The 26,208-nt window shown below is 41.3% G+C and overlaps 1 protein-coding gene across 2 annotated transcripts in view; it reads left to right on the top strand.

The window, feature by feature from the left end:
- The first annotated feature begins 2,482 nt into the window (after positions 1-2,482).
- Positions 2,483-26,208, top strand: part of BBS2 (Bardet-Biedl syndrome 2) — a 33,918-nt gene continuing 10,192 nt past the window's right edge. For both annotated transcript variants that reach the window (XM_040498056.1, XM_040498055.1), the window contains exons 1-14: positions 2,483-2,764; positions 7,685-7,912; positions 12,596-12,721; positions 12,986-13,048; positions 13,853-13,930; positions 17,855-17,959; positions 18,043-18,129; positions 21,139-21,274; positions 21,521-21,660; positions 22,795-22,936; positions 23,024-23,195; positions 23,817-23,946; positions 25,291-25,422; positions 25,908-26,045. In XM_040498056.1, coding sequence (XP_040353990.1) covers positions 2,648-2,764; positions 7,685-7,912; positions 12,596-12,721; positions 12,986-13,048; positions 13,853-13,930; positions 17,855-17,959; positions 18,043-18,129; positions 21,139-21,274; positions 21,521-21,660; positions 22,795-22,936; positions 23,024-23,195; positions 23,817-23,946; positions 25,291-25,422; positions 25,908-26,045 — 1,794 coding nt within the window. In that variant the 5' untranslated portion in view covers positions 2,483-2,647. The remainder of the gene's footprint in view (positions 2,765-7,684; positions 7,913-12,595; positions 12,722-12,985; positions 13,049-13,852; positions 13,931-17,854; positions 17,960-18,042; positions 18,130-21,138; positions 21,275-21,520; positions 21,661-22,794; positions 22,937-23,023; positions 23,196-23,816; positions 23,947-25,290; positions 25,423-25,907; positions 26,046-26,208) is intronic.

The following is a 26,208-nucleotide window of genomic DNA, read 5'->3' as shown; positions in this document are numbered from 1 at the left end:
AAAGATGGGAGGGAGTTATGAAATGAGGGAAAGGACAGTCCAGGCAGAGGGTAAATGTGAGAAAAGGTAGGGAAGCTAGAGACAGCAGCAGAGACGGGATCGAGTTCGAGACAAGAGGTGGCAAAAAAGGAGGCTTGCAGAGGCCAAAGGTGGTCAGAATTTGATTTCCATAAGCTGTCAAAGAGCTTGAGCTCTCTTTGGTAGAAAATGGGGAGCCACTGAAGAGTCATGAAGGGAGGAGGAGACAAAGGAAAAGTTTTGTCATCTGTAAAATAGGGTAAAATAGTACCTGCCTCTTAAGGTTATTATAGGATTGAGTGGGATGATCCACATTTAGTCTTAGAAATGATGGCATGTAGAAAATGCTCAATAAATGTCAGTGATGCTGCTGCTGCTGATTGCAACGTCCTGTTAGGAAGAGAAACCATAAAGGTCCAGGCCACCAAGGCAGTACATAAAGTGAGTGAGGCTTCGCTGGGTAAGGGGAGACCAAGGCCAGCCTCACAGGGCAATCCAGTTAGACATGGACTTGTCCACCTGCTAAACTCCTCGGTATGGCTCACAGCCCTAGGTGATGTGACCTCTTTCTCACTCACTAGGTTCCAGCCACGTTGTCTTCTTCCTGATCTTCGAACATGCCCAACCTGGGCCTTTCCCCCTATTGTTGCCTCTGTGTGGGAAGCCCTTCCCCCACACTTTCTAATGGCTGCTGCTTTCTTGTCAAAGATCCTAGTTCAGGTTTCTCCTGAGAGGCTTTCCCTGAGGCCTATCCAGCACCTCAGACTTATGACCAGACCAAATGATCTTACTTGCTTTCATGGGTAATGTTTGTTGCTCCCTACGTCCTCTAGGTTGTACACTCCACAGGGGCACAATTACATCTTTCTTGTTCACTGCTATTTTCATAGGTCCTCTGACACTGCCGGGCATATGGAGACCCTCGATAAATGTCTGTCCGAAACTGATGGCCTGAAGTGATCTCTAGTAGAGATTCACGCCTTTCAAGCTGTTCGTGGGAAAGGTGGCCTATCAAGCTGAGATCAGCTATTAGCAGAGTGGAGTGGATTCAGTCTGATGACAACTTCATGGAAGTAGGGTCTGGGGGTGGAGGGGAAGGATACTTCACAAAACAAAGTAAATTCTGATGGATGAGGGCAGGGGGACAAGCCCAGGGCAATTCCCACTACGGGGAACTCCTTGGAACTGTGATGTTTCCCTATGTGACAGGGGAAGTGGTAGGGCAGAAAGGGGCTGGGAGAACTCAGAGGCAAGGCCTATCAGAGGAGGTGCAGAGGTCCATTGTGTGAGGTCTGACATTCCATCAAGGATCTCAAATTTAGTCCTTTGACATGATCTCCAAAAGAGGTTGTACCTAGTCACAGACACACTGGTAGGCTTTAAGAAAGATGTTCATTTGTACAGCTGTAATTACAAAACCCAAGTAACAAGAACATTTTAGAACTCATCTTTTAAGACCTACTTACAGCATCTGACACTGTTATTTTCCTTCTCCTTCTCTTCACTTGGCTTACGGAACACTATGCTCCTGGTCCTACTTCCTCAATGGCTGCTCCTTCTCAGTCTCCTCCTTTGGTTTTTATTAATCTCATCTCTCGCTTTTAAATGTCTATCTCCAGAAGGCAGCCAGAGGGAGCTCTCAGGGCCTTTGTACCGGCTGAAACACTCTTCCAGGCTGAATGCCTCACTGCAAGTCCTTGCCTAAATGTCAATTGTCAGTGAGGTCTCTTCCCTGCCACCCTATTTAGTACCCCACTTCCTCCAACCCTCTACCCCTCTTTCCTCCTTTAACTTTATAGTTCTTATTACCAAATGACCTACTACATGTATTTCTTGTTTAGTGGTGGTCTCTGGTGATAAATACGTTAGTGCCAGGAGAGCACCAGTGGAGTAGTAAACGTATGTTTACTGCTGTACCTCTTTTGTCTAGAACAGTGCCTGACACACTGTGTACTTGAATGAACGAAGAGAAGTTTTGTGACGTTTCAATTATGCACGTTTTCATTTAAAAATATATAGGGAATTTTACAAGCGGGGCCCTAGACTATTTAAACATGAGAGTCTAAAGCGTGATTAAAAAAATTATCCGGAAAGGATCGTATAGTTAGTGCAGGTAACCACGGTGGTTTGCCTCGACTAACAGTTAAATCAAAAGGCAGAGCAGGCATCCAAGACACCTTTTCTTGAATTAATGACCCTTTGGGAGTGCGGTACTAGTGTGTGGAATCTGCAGGGGTGCAGCTTGGTTGTGGTGCTAGGAGAAGCCCCGGGGGTGCAACGGCTCAGACCCATTCGTACGGTGGGATGGAACTGGGTCAAGTTAACAGCAACAAAACACGCAACTCCACCAAAGAAAGCGAACCAACCTCAGGATCAGGCTCTCGGACCACGCAGGCGCAGAAGGACCCGGGCGGAGCCTGCGCAGCCGCAGAAGAGGCTCGGCGGGCCTGAGCAGCCACAGAAAAGAGCGGGCGGTTTGGGGGCCTCCTAGATCCCGCACTGTTTCGCGCCAGGTTTGAAGCAGCTGAAGACGGGCTGCTCTGGTCCCCGAGCCCCGCACCGCGGCGGGTGAGGCCGGCTCCGCTACGCATGCCTCGGGCGGCGAGCCCTCTTCTGAGCCGCCGCCATCATGCTGCTGCCTGTGTTCACCCTGAAACTGCGCCACAAAATCAGCCCCCGCATGGTGGCCATAGGGCGCTACGACGGGATTCACCCGTGCCTGGCAGCCGCCACCCAAGCGGGCAAGGTAACCGCTCCTACCACACCGAGCCCGGGTCCCTAGAGTCCCCAGGATCTCCGCAGGCCGCTCCGATGCGACCCGCCCCTCACCCTGCGACCCCGCCTCCAGCCACGGTTGCCCGGCGACCGGGCGGTAGCGTCGGTAGCCGTCCTTCCCGCGCAGAATAAGGAAGAATAATGGGGTCTCGCATGAAGGGCTTTTTTAAGCACTTAACTTTACTTGTCTTCAGGCATTTAGACTTGGACAGTGTTGGAGTTCCTGTGCAGATAGGGAGCTTGGGGAAGAAAAGTCCCCAGAAGGGAAGGGGCTTGGTCAGGGTTAGGAGTGGTAGCCCACCCCAGAGTTGAGTCCAGGGCCTCTGCCTGTCACTCGAGCTCCTTCCACTATTTTATATAGCCTCTCGAGCCAAACAACTTTACAGAAAAAAAGGGAAAAAAATACAAAGACCCCTAAGTTAAATAATTAATTTTCACCTGATCTTTATCCATGTACATTTATGTCTTTTCCTACAATTTATTTGCTAAGTACCCGTTAGGCGCTTACTATGTGCCAGATGCTGTGCAAGGTGTGGGAGTCACAGAGGTGAAAAAGACACGGTCATTTAACATTCAGGAAACTTAACACCTCCCTTGTGCTAGATGTTGGGGATTCAGAGATAAAGCTGGAATCCCTGCTTTCACAAAGCTTATAATCCTGCAGGGCTGCAGACAAGGCAAATCAAGGCACTGATGGAGGCATGATCAAGTACATGGAATACAGTGACACCAAGCGCAATAACTTTTAATAGGTACAAGGCTTCATTACATTAATTATCTCCTCATCCTTGCTACAATGCCAAGAGTAGCAGCATAACACAGGTCTTGGCTCTAGTACCTACTAATTTCATGACCTTGGGCAAAGTTCGTAATAATAGTATCTGCCACACAGGGTTGTTATAAGGACTAAATAAGTTAATACATGTAAAGCGCTTGACATATGAGAAATGTAGGCATATAAGCCACTAATTGTTAATTGCTATTTTCTTTTTGTTACTCCTACTGTACTGATTAGAATAGCGGTTCAGAGTTGTTCAAAGTAATGCTTGAGGTCACGCAATTAGAAAGTGGTGGCAATGAAGTTAAAGTACCTGTTCTTGACCCAGTGTGGAGTTTTAAAAAGTGTTTATTTATTTATTTTTGACAGAGAGAGACAGAGAATCCTAAGCAGGCCCTGTGCTGTCAGCACAGAGGCTGACATGAGATCTCACATGAGATCATAACCTGAGCGAAATCAAGTGTCAGAAGCTTAACGGACTGAGCCACCCAGGTGCCCCAACCCAGTGTGGATTTAAAATGTGGATTTAATAAGCTAATATTTATATAATGGTTTAAAGTTTTTTCTTTTTTTTTTTTTAAACTTTACGTATTTCGAGAGAGAGCAAGAACGTGTGTGCATGCACAAGTGGGGAGAGGGGCAGAGAGGAAGAGAGAATCCCAAGCAGATTCTGTGCCATCAGTGCAGAGCCCAATGTAGGGCTTGATCCCACCCACCTCAAGATCATGACCTGAGCCAAAATCAAGCGTCGGAGGCTTAACCAACTGAGCCACCCAGGCTCCCAGTTTATAGTTTTCAAGACACTTCTACCTATGTTGTATGTTATGTAATATGCCTTGAGATACATAAGTAGAAAGTCATTACAATTCATTTTCATTAGGTAGTATAATGTAGTAGAGCCCCTAGCACAGAACCTGGCATGTGATAATGTTAGTTACTGTTAAGAGGTACTGACAAATGCCAAAAAGAAATTCGTATAATTCTGTGGGTGCATGGCAGCTAAATAAATGGGCTGAAAAGGTCCCATCAATATTGGCCCCACCCCTAATTTGTTGAGGGCTTACTACTGCCGCACACTGTTCTTAGCTTTGCAGTTGCAAGGTTGAAAGTGACAAACCTCACCCATTTGGAGCTTACATTTGAGAGGGGGAGTCAGACACCAGGGGGAGATAAAATAAAATACGTATATTTGTATTATATTTGTATATTTTTATTTTTTATATTTTATTTGTATGTTAACATATATTTATATATACATAAAATAACAACAGATAATGTCTCCATGGGGGGCGGGGAAACAGTAAGGGGATAGAGATGATGGGAGATTGCTATTTTAGACAGAGTGATCCCTAGGCCTCTAATAAGATCATTGTAGATCAGGGATTTGAGGAAAAGGAGGAAACAAGCCCTACATATTTGTGGAGTAAGTGCCTTCCAGGCAGAGGGATCAGCAAGTGCAAAGGCCTTGAGGTGGAAGTAGCTTGGTGTGTTCCAGGGAAGTGAGGGCTCTAACGGAATGAGGGAAGCAGTGAGGTAGCCAGGGGCGGGATCATATAGGGCCTGTAGGCCGTGTAAACATCATTGTCTTGGGTGATGGGGTTTGATTAATGTTTTAAAGGATAACTGGCTGGTACTGCAACAGAGATGCAGGGAGCTAAGCCTAGGGGTGGAAGCAGGAAGATCAGGCACAGGTTTTTATGGAAACCCTTTCATTAGAATGTGATCTAGAGTGAAAGGCAGGGACACTGGAGTCTAGGTCTGTTTCCGGAGTTGGAAAAAAAGAGACAGAGGACGAGAAAGTCCTGTGGCCTGTGTAACTGGATCTTTTCTTTAGAACTTTAAACAAATCTGGATTTATGACCTGATATTTTATATTAAGATTTAAAAACGGTAGTATTTTATGATCCAAGTAATACCGGAATATATTCTTTTCTAAAAATAATTAAACATTCCAGGTAAGGCTGAAGCCCTCCTTGACTGTTGGAGCTCACGTCTCCAGAAACAGGATTTTGACATTATAAGTAGGATTCTGTTGAGAATGTGAATCTGACTTACTGGAATCTGGCCTCTGAGCCTGAGCAAGGATTTTATTTATTTTGTTTCGAGCAAGGATATTTTAAAAAGGGGTTTCTCGCAAGATGAACATTAGTGTTTTCCTCTGGGGACATTTTTTCTCTCGCCTATGGGGCTGAGGGGGCCAGTTGGATTTCTACTTTCATTAGTATCCCCTCAGAATAAATGTTGTGTGAACTTCAGCCAGTCACAGAGAGTGATCCATTTGTTGTGTGACTGAGCTTGGCTTTTTCCATGCCCGAGGGACAAGTAGGTCTCCTGGAACCCGAGAACGGCAGGAGGGAAGCTAGGGAGAAGTCGGCTCCTGGGAATCTCAAACTCTTTCTGTTCCAGTAGCAATGCACAGCAAGTCCAAAAGTGATTTCTCCTCCTGTTCTCCAGCCTGTCTAATTACTGGGAGACTCTGAAAGAATTCTTTTGTTCCGAACTGTTATAAAAGGAAGTAAGACATCATGGCCAGAGTGTAGGGTCTGGAACCAGATGCCAGGCTTCAGGTCTTTGCCCTGTCACTTAACAGTCGCCAGACCTTGGGAAAGGGCATTAACCTTTTTGACCTCATCTGTAAACCCGAGCTTGCTGTGAGGATCAAATGCAGTAACACTTATTAAAGCACATTACAAAGTATTACACGAATGAGGGCATGAACATGATATTCCATAGCTACATACCTTTTCTGTGTATTTCCAGTCAATTCCTTTGAAAATTATTGTTGTTGGGGCGCCTGGGTGGCGCAGTCGGTTAAGCGTCCGACTTCAGCCGGGTCACGATCTCGCGGTCTGGGAGTTCAAGCCCCGTGTCGGGCTCTGGGCTGATGGCTCAGAGCCTGGAGCCTGTTTCCGATTCTGTGTCTCCCTCTCTCTCTGCCCCTCCCCCGTTCATGCTCTGTCTCTCTCTGTCCCAAAAATAAATAAACGTTTAAAAAAAAAAAAAGAAAATTATTGTTGTTGAACAGGCTGTCTTGTTTAGGTAATAACTTAAAATTAGTCCTATTTGGATTTCTACCAAAGGGATGAAATACTGATTTAAAATCAGTGGATTTTAAAACTGGAAGAGGCTTAAGGGGTCCCTAGTGCAGTATTTCCCACCCTTTTTTTCTTCGTAGAGACCGTGAAGATTTCCCTAATGAAATTTTAATACCACAGATATACTACATGTCTGTTTTTGTTCTGTGCCCTTTTGGGGCCACAGCCATGTTAGTATCCAATATACCTCTGCCCCACATCCAGTTACCCCTTTTGGAATAACACACACACACACACACACACACACACACACACACACACACGTGTGAGTGTGTGTATGTATATGGTAGTTGAAACTGCTCAGTTTGGATTAATTATTTAATTCCGTCTTACTAGTATGGTCCGTGAAACCTTGAAGAAGCTTGATCGTGTGACTCAGTTTACATTTGTAAAACAGATCTACTAACTGCCAGACTTTGAAACTACCAGTTTTAACCCTTAAAACAACCAGGTTTTTTTAAGTTTTATTTTTTAAGTCATCTTTACACCCAACATGGAGCTCCAACTTACAACCCTGAGATCAAGAGTCACACATTCTTCCAGATGAGCCAGCCAGGCACCCCTAAAACAGCCAGTTTTAAGGGTTAGGAGGTGAGTTTATGAGGTGCTGGGATGAAAGGTGCTAAAGGAAGTGTTTCTTACTGTATGCTGTGTGATCTTCTTAGTGTGTAGCAACCACATTGTAGCTGGTAACGCTTCCGGAAGGTTGATCAGAAGAGGCTAGTTCATAAGAGTACTTGACATCCTGCTGGTGGGTAGCCTGTAAGCTGCTCCTGGAAGCAACAACTGCATCTTGTCCATTACCTTGTTCTTCGCAAGGCTAAGAACCACTGAATTTCCATAATTTATAGTGGTTGAAAGCTAGCAATACACATAACTGTGTATGAGTGTTTTGTAGGTGGTTAAAGTGACCTCTTGTTAGTGTTGATATGTTAATACCATGGGTCTCTTAATAAATGTATGTAAATTTTACAGTTTTGGTATTTTAAGGGGATGTAATTAACTGTTTTTAATTTAGGTTTTTATTCACAATCCTCATACCCGGAGTCAGCATGTCAGTGCATCCAGGGTCTTCCAGAGCCCCCTGGAGTCTGATGTTTCACTTCTCAACATCAACCAGGCAGTCAGCTGCCTGACTGCAGGAGTACTGAACCCAGAACTTGGCTATGATGCTCTTTTGGTGGGGACACAGACTAATCTTCTGGCTTATGATGTCTACAATAATTCAGATTTGTTCTACAGAGAGGCAAGTATACCCCTTTGTAACCATGATATTCCTGTTACTCATTAATGTCCATTGGCTTTTTATGATTGAAAGAGATCAGACTTTTATTTTGGTTTGCTTATCGTATGGCTCTTGTGACGTAAACAACACGGAGATTTTTCCATTTATGTCTGCATTATCTGTTTGACACTTACTTGTTTTATCATGGTTGGTAACCACTTGGTGACACTCCAGCTTGTCTCCCATGAGGTATATCTGTGATACCACCATCTGTCAAGATCTATTGAGAACTCAGCCAAGAGCCAGGAGGTCAGTAGACAGACCTCCTGGTGGCTTTGCATTAAAATTTAGTATAGTAGTTTATAGGAGAAGCGCTTACTGTGGCCTGCCATCTATAGGCTACTGCAGCTTTATTTATTTATTTATTAAAAAAATTTTTTTAGGGGCGCCTGGGTGGCGCAGTCGGTTAAGCGTCCGACTTCAGCCAGGTCACGATCTCGCGGTCCGTGAGTTCGAGCCCCGCGTCGGGCTCTGGGTTGATGGCTCAGAGCCTGGAGCCTGTTTCCGATTCTGTGTCTCCCTCTCTCTCTGCCCCTCCCCTGTTCATGCTCTGTCTCTCTCTGTCCCAAAAATAAATAAACATTGAAAAAAAAAATTAAAAAAAAATTTTTTTTAATGTTTATTTATTTTTGAGAGAGACAGAGTGTGAGCAGGAGAGGGGCACAGAGAGAGGGAGACACAGAATCCAAAGCAGGCTCCAGGCTCTGAGCTGTCAGCAACAGAGCCTGACATGGGGCTTGAACTCACAGACCGCGAGATCATGACCTACGCCAAAGTTGGATACGTAACCGACTGAGCAACCCAGGTGCCCCTAGACTACTGCAGCTTTAATACTCAAGTTATTCATATTTATTATAGAAAAGATATGGAAACAAAAAAATACTCATAATTTCTCCATCTAGAGGTAACACGTAACTCTTAAACTGATTTTTACTAAGTGAAATTATTTATTTATTTATGTATTTTTTATTTTAGAGAGAAAGCACATGTGAGCCAGGGAGAGAGGCAGAGGGGGAGAGAGAGAAAACCCCAAGCAGGCTCCATGCTCGGCACAAAGCCTAACACTGGCCTCGATCCCGTGACCCTGGGATCGTGGCCTGAGCCAAAATCAAGAGTCAGATGCTCAACCAACTCAGTCTCCCAGGCACCCCACTAGGTGAAATTTTTTACAAAATGTGGTCATTTTTTTACCCTCTAATTTATATTATTATAATAAGATATTTTAAAATATACTTCACATACCATACAATTCACCTATTTAATGTACAATCCAATAGTTTTAGTTTATTGAGGGACTTACTCAGCTATCACCACTATCAAGTTTAGAACATCTTCATTATCCCTAAAAGAAACCCCATACCCATTAGTAGTCAATCTTCATTGTCCCCCAACCTGTCTTAGGCAACCACTAATCTACTTCCTATCTCTGTAGATTTGCCTGTTCTCGACTTTTCATATAAACAGAATCATATAATATATGGTCTTTTGTGACGAGTTTCCTTTCCTTAGGATAATATTTTCAAGGTTGATCCATGTTGTAGCATGTATCAGTATTTCATTCTTTTTATGGCTGAAGAATATTCCATTTTATGGACATGCCATATTTTCTTTATCCACTCATCATTAATGGACATTTGTGTTGTCTCTACTCCCTGGCTACTGCACACAGCCTTTTTATTCAATGCTATATTGTGAGCATCTTTATATGAAGTCACTGTATATCCCTGCATCATTCTTACTAGGCTCTATGTTTTTTTTTTTCATTTTGTTAATATATTATAATTTGCTTAATCTATTCTATTTTGTTTCATATTTATGTTATTTTCATAGTTTCTGTATTACAGTTGATACTTTGATAAGCATATGTCTTTGCCAATTTCTCTGATTATTTTCTAAGGATAAGTTCCTAGAAATGCAATTACCTTTTTTTTTTGTATTTTAAAATTGAGATAAAATTGTACATACAGTGAAATACACAAACTTTACACGTACTATTCAGTGAGTTTTGATCCCTGTAACCAACATGCCCAATAAAAATACGAACATTTCCATCACTTCAGGAAATATTGTTGTGCCCCATTCCAGTCATTTCTTCTATCTTACAGACTTTCACCGTTTTGATTTCTGTCAGCTTAGCTTAGCTTTCCCTGTTCTTGAACTTCACACAAATGGGATCATACAGAATGACTCTTTGATATCTGGCTTCTTGCATTTGGCAGGTCTGTGAGAGGCATCCATGTTTTTGCAGAGAGCAGTAGTTCTTTTTGTTGCTGAGTGGTATTCCATTGTGTGAATATTACACAGTTTGTGTATCCCTTCTTCTCATCATAGACATGTAGGATTGGCATACTGAGTCATTTCTACTTTTGGTCAGTTATTAATAAAATTGTTAGAAATATTTCGGTACTTGTCTTTTTGTGGGTATATGTTTTAATTTATCTTGGGTGATACCTAGGAATGGTTGTACCATTTCACACCTCCCATCAGCGATGTACATGAGTTCCAGTTGCTCCATACTCTGTCAACATTTGGTTATGCCAGTCTTTTTAATTGTAGCCATTTTAAGGTATGAAGTGGTGTCGTATTTGGCTTCATTTTGCATTTCCCTCATGACCAGTGATATATTACACCTTTTCTTGTGTTTATTTTCTAGTCGTGTGTCTTCTTTTGTGAAATGTCTAGGTCTTTTGCCTTTTTTATTTGTAGTTTGTATACACTATTGATTTATAGATTTTCTTTATACAAATATACATATACAAATATACAAAATGCCTTTTTTTATTGGTAGTTTGTATATACTATTGATTTATAGATTTTCTATATACAAATTCTTATATATATATATATATATATATAAAACAATGTTTACAATATATATAACAAATAACAATACATGTAACAAACATATTCTCCCAGTATGTGGCTCATTCCAATAAGTACGTGTCTTTTGATGAGAAAAAGTTTTTGATTTTGTTGAAGTGTAGCTGTTCAGTTTTTTTTCTTTAATAGTTGGTGCTTTTTCTGTCCTGAGAAGTCTTTGCCTATTTCAGGATCACAAAGATATTCTTCCTATGTTTTTGTATAAGACTGAAATTGAGTGTAGGATGTGTATGTGTGTATATATACTTCTAGGGAGAGAGAGAGAGAGATTGGTGGCTTTATTTTAAGAAATTGGCTCATGCAGTTGTGGAGGCTGGCAAGTCCAAAATATGCAGGTTAGGCAAATTCTCTGGAGATCCAGGGAAGAGTTGATGTTGAAACTTAAGTCTGAATACAGTCTGGTGGCAGAATCCTTTCTCCAGGGGTTCAGTCTTTTTTCTATTAAGGCCTTCAGCTGATTGGGTGAGGCCCACCCACCCACATTATAGAGGGTAACCTGCTTTACTCAAAGTCTGATTTAAGTGTTAATCTCATTTTAAAAAATACCTTCACAGAAACGCCTATAATGATGTTTTTGATTAAATATCTGGGGTACCATGGCCTAGCCAAGTTGACACATAAAATTAATGGTGTCAAGAATTGAGCTTTGGAATTACTGAGTTAAAAATCTTTTTTAAATGATGAATATTGCTAAATTGTTCTATATAAAGACTACTGTTTTCCACCTTCCCCTCAGAATATGAGAGTGTCTGTTTTATCACACCCCAACCAACAATGGATAATCTTGTTATTTTTCATCTTTCTAATCTTAAAAATGAAAAATGATATATTTTGAGAATGAGGATTTTCATGTTTGGTGGTGATTAGTATTTCTTGTGAATTGCCTTTTTGTTTGTTTATTTTTTGTTTTTTTTTCATTTTCTTTTTGGTTTGTTTGGTTTGTTTTTTGGCTTGGGGTGTTTACCCTTTTCTTATTTATTTGCTTTTTATTAGCTCATTTAAAAAACAATTAGTCCTTTGGCTCATATATTGTAGGTATTTTTTCCCAGTTTATTGTTTACCTTTTAACTTTGTCTTTTGAGTTATTGGCCATTTAGCAGTTTTGATTTCTAATAAGTTTTCTTTCTTTTATAGCCAATTTTTAAATCGTTTTCCTACATAAAGATTATATAAATAAGGACTGTTTTCCTAATAATAAACAGTTAGTATTTCCAAAGATTTCCTTGAATTTTCTAAAAATAAGTTAAATTATGCTTATATACTTTAAGTCTGGGACATTTATTAATTCTGGATGGTTTATTACTCTTTGTACAGAATTCTTAGTAACTTTACAAGTAAAAGGACTAGTAGCAAGAGAACTGGGTAATAAGCAATAAAAAGATTTCCATGCAAAGTGGTTAAAATAGATTACAAAAGTTCAGGTGTTTTAAAGGCGTAAGTTTGATTTTGTCAAGAATTGGGCCCCTAGAACTAGTAGTTCTAGAGAGCCTTGGATTTTGCAGCAGTTTATCGCAGCAGATTAGTGTGAGAGGCCAGTGGCCTGAGTTGATCCTGAATCTGTGCTCATCCTGGTAGAAGCACAAATAAGCCACAGTGATTGTCCTCAATGGACAGTCCTGGGCTGCCTCTCACGAGACCACGTGGCTTCTCACAAATGACGACAGAGGGATTTGAGTGTCCAAATAAAAATGAGGATCTATTTTATGTCCACTGTGCCTGTGCATCAGTGTATCTGAGATTTTATGCCTTTTTTTTCCTTCTTAGGTTGCAGATGGGGCCAATGCAATTGTGCTGGGAACACTGGGGGACATTTCCTCTCCTCTTGCGATTATTGGTGGAAATTGTGCTCTGCAGGGTTTTGATCACGAAGGAAATGATCTCTTTTGGACGGTATACAGAACAAAACATTCTCTTAATCCTCCCAAACATTTTCACTTAATGTTCTTTATGCTTTGTTTGTTTGTTTTACCCTTGGCTGTAATGAATAAGAAAAACAAAATGGAAACATATTTTCTAATTCTGTACATAAAAAAAGAACATTTGTAATTTGAATAACACCCATTGGTGGTTTGTATAATCCTCTTTCATGTAGCTAATGCATTTGGATTAAGCGAAAAAAGATGGCATATTAATGAGTTTTGGTTTTATTTTCAGGTTACTGGAGATAACGTTCATTCCTTGGCCTTATGTGACTTTGACGGTGATGGTAAGAAAGAGGTGTGTGGAGGAGGAGATACTTATCTTGTGTGCTCAGCTGAATAATTTCCCCATGACAGTGACATTAGTGGTTAAGAGAAGTTAACACTTCTCTGGTTGATTTTGGTGCTCTGTTGCCTAAATGACAAGCCAACTGGCCTCATTTGTCTTTCTCTTTTGAACAATGAATCAGTTGTATTTGTCTGATGTAAAGATCAAGGCTGTAATGTTGCAAAGACACAGGACGGGGTTGGGGGGGGGGGCCAGAGCATTTGATGGGACCACAGCCATATTCACAATCTTACAGCTGCCTTCGGATGCTTTGAAACCATAATTGTAAGTAGTTTTCAATTGTGACTTTTTCAGGAATCTGAAAGTTTTAGAGATTGGCTCTTAGCCTTTGAAAGTATTCTAATGGTTACTCTAGAAGTTAGCTTCTTGAGTAGCCAGCCAAGTGCTGTACTGGGCACTGGCTTACCTGTCTCTTGTCCGTGGATACTGGTCTCTGGCATTTGAAACCGGGCTTCCATCTGTGGGCAGAGAATGGGGAGCATTTTCAGGTGCTTGGTGGAAGAACATATTCTGGAAGGATGTGCAGCCCACATGGAAGGATAGTCTGTAGTGGCCACCTTTTCTTCACTAACTGAAGGTGTTGACTTTCGCAGTAGAAGGAACCTTCCTGACTACCAGATTATAGGGAGCAGATCTTGGGTAGCAGGAGCAGTGTTTTAAGTACTGTGCACATTTTTTGTTTCATTTATGGAAATTTTGCTGTGTTTGCTTGTTGAACTAAATACGCACGATTCTTTTTTTTTTTTTTTTCAGCTCCTTGTCGGATCAGAGGATTTTGATATCCGAGTTTTTAAAGAAGATGAGATTATAGCAGAAATGACAGAAACAGAGGTAAAAAGTGCCACCTCAGAATCATGGTAACTGTGGGCAAGATAGATCAGCACAGTGAAATGTCACATCTGACAAGGGTGCTGGGATATCTTCTCACAACCCAGACAGTTTTGAAGTAAAAATTGTGGAGATTGAACAGAACTGCATGTTACAGAGAAAGACGCACTTAAAAATCCTGTATCAAGATATATTTTCAGAGTTGGGGGGAGGCAGGGGTGGCCGCTGGGGAAGAGAAAAGATACGTTTTGAACAGACTGATTAGAGAAAAATTATTGAGTACCTAAAGGCCTTTCTTTCAATGAGTTAATACATATTAATAAGAACACTAATAATGGTGGCCATTTATTGCGCACCTAATATATGCCAGATACTGTTCTAAGTGCTTTACGTAAACTAACCCATTTAATCCTACAACAGCCCTAGTAGGAGGATATTATTATTTCTATTTTCCTGATGAGGAAACTGTTGTTAAGTTCCTTTGTTCAATTACTCAAACACAGTCATGGCTGCGAAGTGGTGTGGTCAGGATTTGAAGATTGTCCTCCTCCTCCTCATCGTGTGTATTAAATGGGCTTGAATGAAGTACACAAATGAGGGTTTTTTTTTTTTTTTAATTTTTTTTTTTCAACGTTTATTTATTTTTGGGACAGAGAGAGACAGAGCATGAATGAGGGAGGGTCAGAGAGAGAGGGAGACACAGAATCGGAAACAGGCTCCAGGCTCTGAGCCATCAGCCCAGAGCCTGACGCGGGGCTCGAACTCACGGACCGCGAGATCGTGACCTGGCTGAAGTCGGACGCTTAACCGACTGCGCCACCCAGGCGCCCCTCACAAACGAGGGTTTTAAAACGTTCCCTCTCCATTCAGATTAAGTACTTCTTAGGCACATTTTTTTAAGGTAAACTTAAAGTCAGATGTTGGAGAACTGGAAACCTGTGGGTTTCTCCGTGATTAGGATTGCTCATGGAATAGAACCTGGGATGTTTCTGAAAAGTTTAAACTTCATTTGTCTACAGATCACCCTTATCCGTTGTAGTTTTGGCATTCTTAGGATATTTATATGCTGCTGGTTCCCCAGGATTGGGCAAGATGGAAACAGAAAAACTAATTAGGATATTCTGAAAAAGGAAGGAGAAGAGGATAAACGAGCAGTGGCTTGTGAACGTTCTAGAGAGGCAGAAAAAAACAACAGAAGGGAGTCTTAGTGGTCAGATTTTGCTGGGATCCTGCAAAATTTATTCAGGTCGTGTTTGGGTCTAGATCAGAAAGCTTGAGGCACTGGCCTCAGGGCCCATCTTGACCACTTGTCTTTGCTTCTTGCCACTTACAAAAGCTGTCTAGGAAAGTCGGGCTTCTGTTCTACTACAAAAAAAGACCAAAAAGCAAAACTTGCATATTGATATACAAAGTGTTATCCTTGGTTTAGCTAATATACCTTTATCTTATAGTGAGGATCATAGATTTTTACTTAGTTCTACTATACTTTTTATATATTCACAGTTATTGGGGCGCCTGGGTGGCTCAGTCGGTTAAGCGTCCGACTTCAGCTCAGGTCATGATCTTACACTCCGTGAGTTCAAGCCCCGTGTCGGGCTCTGTGCTGATGGCTCAGTGCCTGGAGCCTGCTTCGAATTCTGTGTCTTCCTCTCTCTCTGACCCTTCCCCATTCATGCTCTGTCTCTCTCTGTCTCAAAAATAAGTAAAAACATTTTAAAAAACTTAAAAAAAAGTAATTTATATAGTCACAGTTATTATAATTATAAACTGCTAGTTATAGGTAGAGAAAATTAATTACCCTATCGAAAGTTAGGAGGTTCTGTTTAAGTGTATGTGCTTAATGTGTGATTTTTTTTTGAAGAGAGAATCCTTAGCTTTCGTTAGGTTCTTAACGGGGTTTGCCACTTCCTACCTCCCCCCACCCCCCAAAAAAAAGCCAACTTGAGAGTCACCAGTCAGTAGATGCTGTGTCTTGCATTATCGTTTTTCTTTCATTCAAATTTGTAGTAAATATTTTCCTGTTGGGTGGGAATCATTCAGATTTTGTTGGATTTCTGTTTATTGTCAATGCCACATGTGAGGAAGGTGCATTCTTTGGAAACACCTTTTTCCTAAATCCTAGAAAAGGATGGGAGAACATGAAATAGAGCTAGGGATTTGAGGTGACTGTTGGTCCCCTGGTCCATGAAAGAGAGAAACTAGTGAACTAATAAAGGACTAAGGGTCCCACGGAGTGTGGGGCTAAGGTTATGAAAATGTGAACTTTATAAAATTGTTCATTTCAGGGCCATTTTCCTGCCCTTTCGGTTGGATTTTGCTCTTAGCTCAAACGCTGTTTAGCAGATCGGCAAAATTATAATTCATTTGGCAGTTGGATAGTACTGAGTATTGCCAAAAGAATGCCTTGAGCGAAATAATTCTGGAGTCCTACACAGCACTTTGTATTCAGAGTTAAGTGAAGTGGGTGGTTTTGTAGAAAAGCTGTAGGTGTGGAGGAAATTATATAACTATTCTCTGCTTTATACAATTTATTTCTTAATATCTCTTGTATTAGTGTCAGAATTAGAAAGTGGATCTGCAGGAGCAGAGATATTGTTAAGTTTTGGTTTTAATTTAAATAAAGGATAATTTTATTCAGTCTCTAAAATTTTATCCTTTTAAGCATATTAAATCCCCAAACAGTCCTGTAAATATTTCTGTATGATGTACACATTCTGTACAGCACAACAGTCACAAATCCAGGTGCTTGGGTTTGTACTTTTCAAAAGATAATGTTTTCTTCTAAAAAACATCTTTCATCTGTAGCAAATAGGAAATTATGTCATAGAAAAGCATGTACATGAAAGATATTCAACTGTGGGTTTTACAAGTCTTTATTTTATTTTATTTTATTTTATTTTATTTTATTTTATTTTATTTTATTTTACTTTATTTTATTTTATTCTTAAGTTAATTTATTTATTTTTGAGAGGGAGAGAGAGAGCACAAGCCGGGAGGAACAGAGAGACAATCCCATACAGGCTCTGCACCACCAGTGCAGAGCCCGGATGCGGGGCTCAAACTCATGAACTGTGAGATCGTGACCCGAACCAAACACAAGAGTCGGACACTTAACTGACAGAGCCACCCAGGCGCCCCGACAAGTCTGTTTATTTTTTATTTTTATTTTTTTTTATTATTTACATGATCTCTCTGCCCACTGTGGGGCACAAACTCATGACCCTGAGATAAGAAAGAGTCACATGCTCCCATGGAGCCAGCCAGGTGCGCTGGCAAGTCTTTAAAATTTAAACTGTTGGGGCGCCTGGGTGGCGCAGTCGGTTAAGCGTCCGACTTCAGCCAGGTCACGATCTCGCGGTCCGTGAGTTCGAGCCCCGCGTCGGGCTCTGGGCTGATGGCTCAGAGCCTGGAGCCTGTTTCCGATTCTGTGTCTCCCTCTTTCTCTGCCCCTCCCCCGTTCATGCTCTGTCTCTCTCTGTCCCAAAAATAAATAAACACTGAAAAAAAAAATTAAAAAAAAAAAAATTTAAACTGTAGGATATGGTAAGTTAAGGAAACTGGAACAATCATTAAAACGTTTTGAGTTAGTGTGTATAACAATGTCTGTTGTATATTTTCTATATCCTGTATACTGTATTTCATCCTCAATTGCTCAATTTTATTGGTGTTTTTTTAAACAATTTGCCAAAACTTGCCACATAAGTTTGATTTAAAATAACAAACTTTATGAGTTTATTTAATTCTCATAACCCAACTCTGAAATAGATGACATGGATCATAGAGAAGAGAAATACATTCCCCTCTAACAGATTTAAATCTAATTTTAACATACTCAGTAGCAAGGCATGCGATTTTATAAAGCCATACTCCACATGGAATTGAACTTTAATGAAAAGATGGTGTGTTTTTGTGTGTTATCTCTTGCAGATAATCACCTCTCTTTGCTCCATGTATGGTAGTCGATTTGGTTATGCCCTTTCCAATGGCACAGTTGGAGTTTACGACAAAACAGCCCGATACTGGAGAATTAAAGTTAGTATAATTCAGCCTCCAATATTCAGGGCTTTTAGACATATTGAGAGACTTCTGCACTAATTATTGAAATTCCTTTTCAGTCCAAAAATCATGCCATGAGCATTCATGCTTTCGACCTTAATTCTGATGGAGTGTGTGAACTGATAACTGGCTGGTCCAATGGGAAGGTAAGTCTAAGCACAGAGTTCAGGTATAATTCAGAGGACTGGTTGTCTGAGATCTATTTGCTGCAGGACTCAGAGTCAGTAACATGAAAATACGGACTTGCCCCCCTTTGCTGTAATTTTCAGATTTAACTTCATAATGTTTGTACATTTTTTCTTCCTGGTGTAGTGTCAGTACTGCAGAATGAGTGAGTGGACTTTTAGTCTTTAAGGCCCTATTTGGGGAAAATTTTCAGGAAGATATTTTTAAATCTCTTCCTTGAAGGAATGAGAAGTAATTTAATCAGGTTGATCTAGGTGTAGGCTACTTAAAAAAAAAAAAAAAAGGAGTTGTAGGGCTCTTCTGTAATAAAACTTTAAGACTGAAAACTTTGACTTAGTGGGAAGAATCATGATATCATATTGTCTTCCCGGCTATGAAATTCAAAATAAAATCTTTTTGCTTTCTTTCCTTTTTTAAGTTCAAATCAGTATTTTCTACAGACTTCTGGCAAGTCGGGATTGTCTTGTTAGAAGCTGCCTAAGTAGCTGCCAGATCTCCATGGGCACCATTTGCTTTCTTGTCTGATAGTGCTGGGTTGCCTGAAGGAGATCAGCTAATTCCTGCCTTCTCTTCTCTGATTTGTCTTTGCTTTTGGCCAGTACCTTATAACCTTCCTTTGGTGTTGCATGAAGAATAATTCTATGAGACCCTTATGTTGGTTTCTGCTTCTTTAATTGGTTTTCCTTTGGTATGGTCATATAAAAATTATAAGGGAAGACTGTGGTGTTCCTTCGTAAGAAATGTGACATCTTGGGGTGCCTGAGTGGCTCAGTCGGTCGAGCATCCGACTTTGGCTCAGGTCGTGATATCATGGTTCGTGAGTTCGAGCCCCACGTCGGGCTCTATGCTGACAGTTCAGAGCCTGGAGCCTGCTTCGGATTCTGTGTCTCCCTCTCTCTCTGCCCCTCCTCCACTTGTGCTTGCTCGCTGTCTCTCTCTCTCTCTCTCTCTCTCTCTCTCTCTCTCTTTCAAATAAACATTAAAATAAAAAGAAATGTGAACATCTTATTTGTATTGGATCATATTCTGCAGGAATATAAATTATTACGATTAATTCAAGAATTAGTAACTACTAGACTTGAGAAGTTTTCAAAAGTTGCCTTTTAAAAAAAAGTTTCCTTCAAAGATGATTCTGGACCTAGTTGTTTTTAGAGTTAAATGTTTTCAAAATTTTAAGGGATTTCTATGATATAATCTCTTCCAGACCATAAAAAAAGATAAGAAAATGAACACAGTTCATTATATAAGTAGAAAAACTAATATCTACACTGCCAAAAGGAACACATACAGACCCAGCATGTGAATTCAGGCGCAGAAATACTAGATGACTGCAGCCAGTCAATTAACTTTAACCTTTTGTAGGTCATTTGTGGGCTTGGAGGGCCATTCTCTCCCCCAGGGCAAAACCTCCCTGTTGGATATAGCAAAAGAGCAGAACATCCAGAGAAATATTAATTTGTAGTCTTGCTTCTTAGTCAGTGAACCCTCTTATTTGTAAAACATTGTGGGAATGCAGGAGCAAATTCAGTTCAATCTGAGAGGGTTATTTATTTATTTTTTAAAGTAATCTCTACACCCAGCATGGGACTTGGACTCATGACTCAGAGATCTAGAGTTGCATGCTCCACTGACTAAGCTGGCCAGGGGATTCTAGGGTTAGGTTAATGTGCTAAGGGCTTTGGTAAATTGCTTCACAGGTTTTAGCATTGATAGTTTTCAGGCTTACATGTTGGTGTTATTAAGAGCATGGATATTTGAATGTGACATTCCATAGGCAAGGGATAGGAGCTAGTAGTAACCTATGACCTAAATGACTTTATTTTGTTGTTGTTGTTGTTGCAAAGTTTTGCCCAGAAGAATGTTTGCGAAAAGACAAAAATGGTGAATGGCGTTGGCTATTTGAAATGATCGCTCTACCAGATTTTCTATAGCCACCCTTTTATTTTGTGTTCTTGCTTGAAACAAAAGTCAACATTTTAAGCAGTTATCCTTCGTTGTTGTTTTTTAGGTGCATTGCTTTCTGATCATTTATTTATTTGCCTTTCTTGGGAAGAGGAGACTCAGGATAGGAGGGCTGTCTAGGGCATCCCAATAGTTTTTATGTGGAAGAGTGGCTTTTTAAAAAAATGTTTATTTATATTAGAGTGTGAGTGGTGGAGGGGCAGAGATAGAGACAGGGAGACACAGAATCTGAAGCAGGTTCCAGGCTCTGAGCTGTCAGCATAGAGCCCGATGCGGGGCTAGAGCTCATGAGCCGTGAGATCATGACCTGAGCCGAAGTTGGATGCTTAACCAGCTGAGCCACCCAGGTGCCCTGGAAGAGTGACTCTTAAAATCGGTTATTATAAAAGGTTATATGATGGAAGGTTAAGTTAGCTTGGTGTTTTGCAAACTTTAGATGTAGATATATTTTATACACATACACGATAAAGACAAAGCTTTTACGTAGAACTAATGTTTCCTGTATATGTCTATGTGCAGACCCTGTTCTAAGTGCTTTATGTGTGTTAACTTCTTTAGGCCTCATTCCAGCCCTGTGGGGTGTAGGTACAGTTATTTCCCTCAGGTTCTGCTTGTTCTTGACCTCCAGATGAGGAGACCAAGCACAGAATGGTTAAGGGGCATTCCCAAGTTCCCACAGATAGTAAGTGGATATGTACTGCCAACCCATTCCTCCAAATGAAATATTATATAAAGGCCAATATGTAAAACAGCTTTCATTTAAAAAGAAGAAAGTACAGCTGGTTGTGTCCCCTTATTGTCCCCTTGGCCCCAGTGGTCATAAGGTGCCTCCTGAGAGGCCACAGGGCTCCATGGAGCACTCTTGAAAAACTGCTAGACTAGCTGACCTTTAAAGCTGACTTTAACTTTAAAATTGTGTGTGTGTGTGTGTGTGTGTGTGTGTGTGTGTGTGTGTGTGTTTTAAGCTACAGCATAAACTATTTTTCGAGTTCTTGCTTTATTTTTAGGTCGATGCTAGAAGTGACCGAACTGGGGAGGTCATCTTTAAAGACAACTTTTCTTCTGCAGTTGCTGGTGTGCTGGAGGGAGATTACCGGATGGACGGTCACACACAGCTAATCTGCTGCTCCGTGGATGGGGAAAGTAAATTGGGACGGGAAAAAGCCTCAGAAAGCCAGGTTTTCAATTTGATTGGGTCAGAATGCCAGGAAATTCGTGTATACAGTGTTTGTATTGATACCCTCTCCTCCTAATAAATTCACCAAGTTGAGGAGATGAGAACTTAGGTTTTTGGTTTTTAAGATCAGACAACTGATGATTTGAAAGTAGGCCTGGCTATGCTGGGGTATTCCTCAATCTGGCGAGGGTTTTTTTTTTTCTTTTGTTCAGTCCGGGGCTACCTGCCAGGCACAGCCGAGATGAGAGGCAACCTCATGGACACCAGCATAGAGCAGGACCTGGTCCGAGAGCTGAGTCAGAAAAAACAGAATCTGTTGCTGGAACTCCGTAACTATGAGGAAAATGCCAAGGTAGGCCCCCATGCTGAAGGGGACATGTCGTGTGAAAAGTTGGGGATGGCAAATGTGGAAGAAGACGGAGTATAGCCTGGGCCCAGCGGGACTGCCTCCTGCCCACTGGCAGAAGCACGGATGGCCTCAGCCTTTGTGCTGGGGTCACAGTTGAGAGGGTGCATATCCTTGAATCTGGAAGTCCCACCGCCGTGCACCTAAACTATAGAAATACTTGCACAAGCCCTCAAAGACCTTTACTGCAGCACTGTCTGTGGCAGTGAATGGTTGGAAGCAACAGAAATGTTGACCAGTCGTGGGGCGTGTGCTCGGGGCTGTTCAGCAGCCTGGAAGAATCAGGTATATGTACTTGGACTGATATGGAAGGGTATCTGTGGCATTACTGACTGAAAGAGTGCAAGAACAGTATGTACAGAATATCTGTCATCTTTTTCAAAAATAAATAACAAAAAGGTGACAACTGCCAAACCTCTGTGAGTGTGCTTCCACGTGTGTGTTTGTGTGCGTGCGTGCGTGCATGTGTGTGTACCAAGTTGGCTGGAAGATAAGCTAGGAAGCCAGACTTTGATTTGTCCTGTCATGTGTGACTGTATTTGAATTTATTACACTAAGTGAATTTGTTTTGCTACTTTAAAAGAACAACACCAAAAAAACTTGTGAAAGGAACGGTGGGGAACAGCGGGCCCTACCCACAGGAAAGGATGGGGTATTTTTCCTTGGGAAGAGGCCGGGTAGAGTGAGGGAGTGCCAAGGAGGTGAGTCCTCTGAATTCTAAAGAATGGGATTAATATCAGATGATTGGGAGTTGGTCTTTTTTTAAAAGTTTTTATTTATTTGTTTTGAGAGAGCATGCAAGTGGGGGAGGAGCACACACACACAGAGAGAGAGAGAGAGAGAGAGAGAGAGAGAGAATCTCAAGTAGGCTCTGCACTATCAGCTTAGAGCCCCATAGGGGCCTTGATCCCACGAAGTGTGAGATCATGACCTAAGCCCAGATCAAGAGTTGGGCACTTAACCAGTTGAGCCACCCTGGCACCCCAGGGAGTTGGTTTTTGAAGCCAAGTAACCATATGATTTAAAATTGACATTGGTTCACTGTTTCGGTGACTGAGTCGGAAGTCGGATGTTTCGTAGGCTGAATTGAGTCCACTGAACGAGGCTGATGGGCCTCGGGGCGTCATCCCAGCCAACACCAAGCTGCACACCGCCCTCTCAGTCAGTCTGGGGCATGAGACCCAGCCTGCTCACGTGGAACTGTGCATTTCCACCTCTAACGGTAAGGAGTTACTTGGAGCTGGCACCTGTGGACGCCTGTGCCTCCTGGGAGTGGTTCTGGAACTGCCGTTTTCTCTCTTCCCGGCAGACACCATCATCCGAGCAGTGTTGATTTTTGCCGAGGGAATCTTCCTGGGTGAAAGCCACGTGGTACACCCCAGCATTCACAGCCTTTCCAGCTCCATCCGCATCCCAGTGACACCTCCCAAAGATGTCCCTGTGGATCTGCACTTGAAAACCTTCGTGGGTTACAGAAGCAGGTGACCCTTTGTTTCCAGCCAGCACTTAGAGGGAGGCAAGATGGGTGGATTTTGGGGGCGCCATTTTGATGATTCTACCCACCTAACCAAGATTTCCCATGACCTTTTCTTCCCTAATTTGAAATCTTTCAAAGATAAAAAATGAAGGCTATGTAACTTTAAGATGGTTGTTTCCTGGTTTTAGTCTGGTGATCTTATAACGACAAAAGTTACAAAAATATGTTTAACTGATGAATTTTCAACTTCTGGTTTTGGCCACTAAGACTACAGAGTTAGGATGCGCTTTCATGTTAGGGTTATGTATAACCTCAGCTAGTGAAGGAATATCGCTACATTTGTGGAAGATAAAAGCCATTTCACATTTCTTTTAGGGGGTTTTAAACCCTTGGTGCGTGTATGTATATATGTATAAGACTCATGTTGTCTCTGATCCCAAACCCCATCACCGTAGTACTTGATTGTCAAGTTTTTTGTTTTTTTTTTTTTTCCCTTCAGTAAAACCCATGAATAACAACTCAATGACCCAGTTAGTGATTTTATAGTTGTTATCTGGGCCTTGCATTTTGCAGTAATATTCCATGCAGCACATTTCTCATCTTGTGTTGCTTTGGTTGACCACAGCACCCAGTTTCATGTGTTTGAATTGACAAGACAGCTCCCCCGCTTCTCCATGTATGCGCTGACTGCCCCCCACTCTGCCACCGAGCCACTCAGCTATGTCAACTTTATCCTTGCAGAACGGGCACAGAGGGTGAGTCTGACTTTTTTCTTTCAATATTGTTGCCCCTTCAGCATCCTTTGGATGTTACTTAGAAGGGGAAATTGCATGAATGAGTTATTTGGTAGCAGTAATTACGACATGAAAGAGGCAGGTGAGTTTGGTGTTGGCTTATAACCTGTGACCAAAACACTGCAAAAATCTCTTCTCTCACTTTGAAAGAATACACCACCTTATTTACGTGAGCAGTCTTTAGTTGCAGATAAATTCTTACCAGCTTTTAATTGGTGTCTTTTTGCTGTCATGGCCTTGGTGTACTTGTCCTGACCCAGTGTTTCAGGAGGAGCCTGCTTCGAATTGGAAAGAGGGTGGGAGTTTGAGCTGAGAACATTCTGGATTCAGATGCTACCTTAACTAGTTAAATTTTAGTGATTTTCTTAGTGCTGTCAGCCCTCACCAGTCTGAGCCTCAGTTCCCTTATCTCTAAGTGAGGCTAGTCCCACCTCACAGGGGGCCCTGCAGATCACATATTGGTGTGACAGTACCTTATTAAGTGTAAAGGACTAATGCCAGTGGCCTTTAACCTCAGCTGGACTCTGGAAATCTTAGGGAGGCTTTTTAGTCATGTAGATTCTTAGGTTCTTATGTGGCCAAGGTTCCCATGACCTTTACTTCCCTAATTTGAAATCTTTCAAAAATAATAAATGAAGGCTATATAAGTTTAAGATGGTTATTTCCTGGTTTTAGTCTGATGATCTTACTATGACAAAAAGTTACATAAATGTGTTTAACGGATGAATTGTCAACTTCTGGTTTTGGCCACTAAGACTACAGAGCTGGGATGCACTTTTATATTAGGGTTATGCATAACCTCAGCTGGTGAAGGAATACCGCTGCATTTTACATGCTGCTGCTCACCATTATTGTTACGAATATTAAAACTTATTTTTTACTTATGTGGCTGTATCTCTGTGTCTGTGCTGTGTGTGTGCATGCACACTTCATTTACCATTTTTTTTTAAAGGATAGAATGGAATAGTTTTAAGCAGACTACATCATCAAGAGTATAGCCACAGAAGAGCTACAGTGTAAACAGGCTTAGCACCATACCCAGTTGTTTCTACAATCCATATAAGATTACGTCTACACTGAAAATGCTATAAAGTCATGCATGCTGTGGGGCCAAACATAATTATGAATGTTACTTAAGATCATGTATGAGGTGGGAAAAAGGAGTGTGATTAGCGTTTTCTTGGTGGGAGGGGGTGTGAAGTATAATTGTTTTTTAAACAAGCAGTAAATCTAGAAAGAAAGGTAATTCTTAAGAATGACTGTACTTTAAAAATGGAAGTTCATTTCATCCTATTCATTTTTCAGGTTGTTATATGGCTCAACCAGAACTTTCTGTTACCAGAAGACACTAACATTCAAAATGCTCCATTTCAAGTGTGTTTCACGTCCTTACGGAATGGTGGCCAGCTGTATATAAAAATCAAGCTTAGTGGAGAGGTAACGTTTACTGTCACAGGCATAGATTTCCTGTGTAATGTTTACCATTCAGTGCAAAGTGAGGTGGGTGGCGATATCAAGGTTGTAAAACTGCATGTTTCAACGTAGTCTGTTAGTGTTAAAAGTGTCAATCGTTTTAGACACTGGGGTATAATCTAGAAGGTGGTTTTCTGTCTTCCTCCATCCTTCCCTTCAGCACTTCCTTGTCTAATTTGGGAAGGATTGGGGATACGGAGGTGAACAAAAAACATTTTCAACGTTTGAATGATTTTGTTGTTTAGTTTAGGAGGCCAGAGGATTGATCTTTTAGCCTGCTGCTAAAATTTATAATTTCCTTCAGGGCTAACACCTATCTGATTCATCACCACATATAAATTTAGGTTCAATAAATGTGTTGAATATGGGGAAATTCAGGTAGTGTTTTAGCTAGGTTTCTCTTTAATATCTGAAGATGCTAAGCTTGTCTCTTATTTTCCCCTGGATAGATCACCATAAATACTGATGATATCGACTTGGCTGGTGACATCATCCAGTCGATGGCATCATTTTTTGCTATTGAAGACCTTCAGGTAGAAGCAGATTTCCCGGTTTACTTTGAGGAGTTACGAAAGGTGCTAATTAAGGTGAGGGCACCCGGCGGCTGCATCTGTGCGAACGTGGTAGTCTCATGACATTTGAAATGTGTCTCGGAAGAGGAGAGATACCACAAATATGTGTATGTTACAGGATAGCCATGTTCTTTTTTTTTTTTTTTTTTTAAGCGTTTATTTATTTTTGAGACAGAGA

This window comes from Herpailurus yagouaroundi, unplaced genomic scaffold, assembly GCF_014898765.1.
Source record: "Herpailurus yagouaroundi ecotype Mexico unplaced genomic scaffold, PumYag 190, whole genome shotgun sequence".
NCBI lineage: Eukaryota > Metazoa > Chordata > Mammalia > Carnivora > Felidae > Herpailurus > Herpailurus yagouaroundi.
The sequence above is the reverse complement of the archived record's forward strand: the minus strand, read 5'-3'. Positions and strand labels throughout refer to the sequence as shown.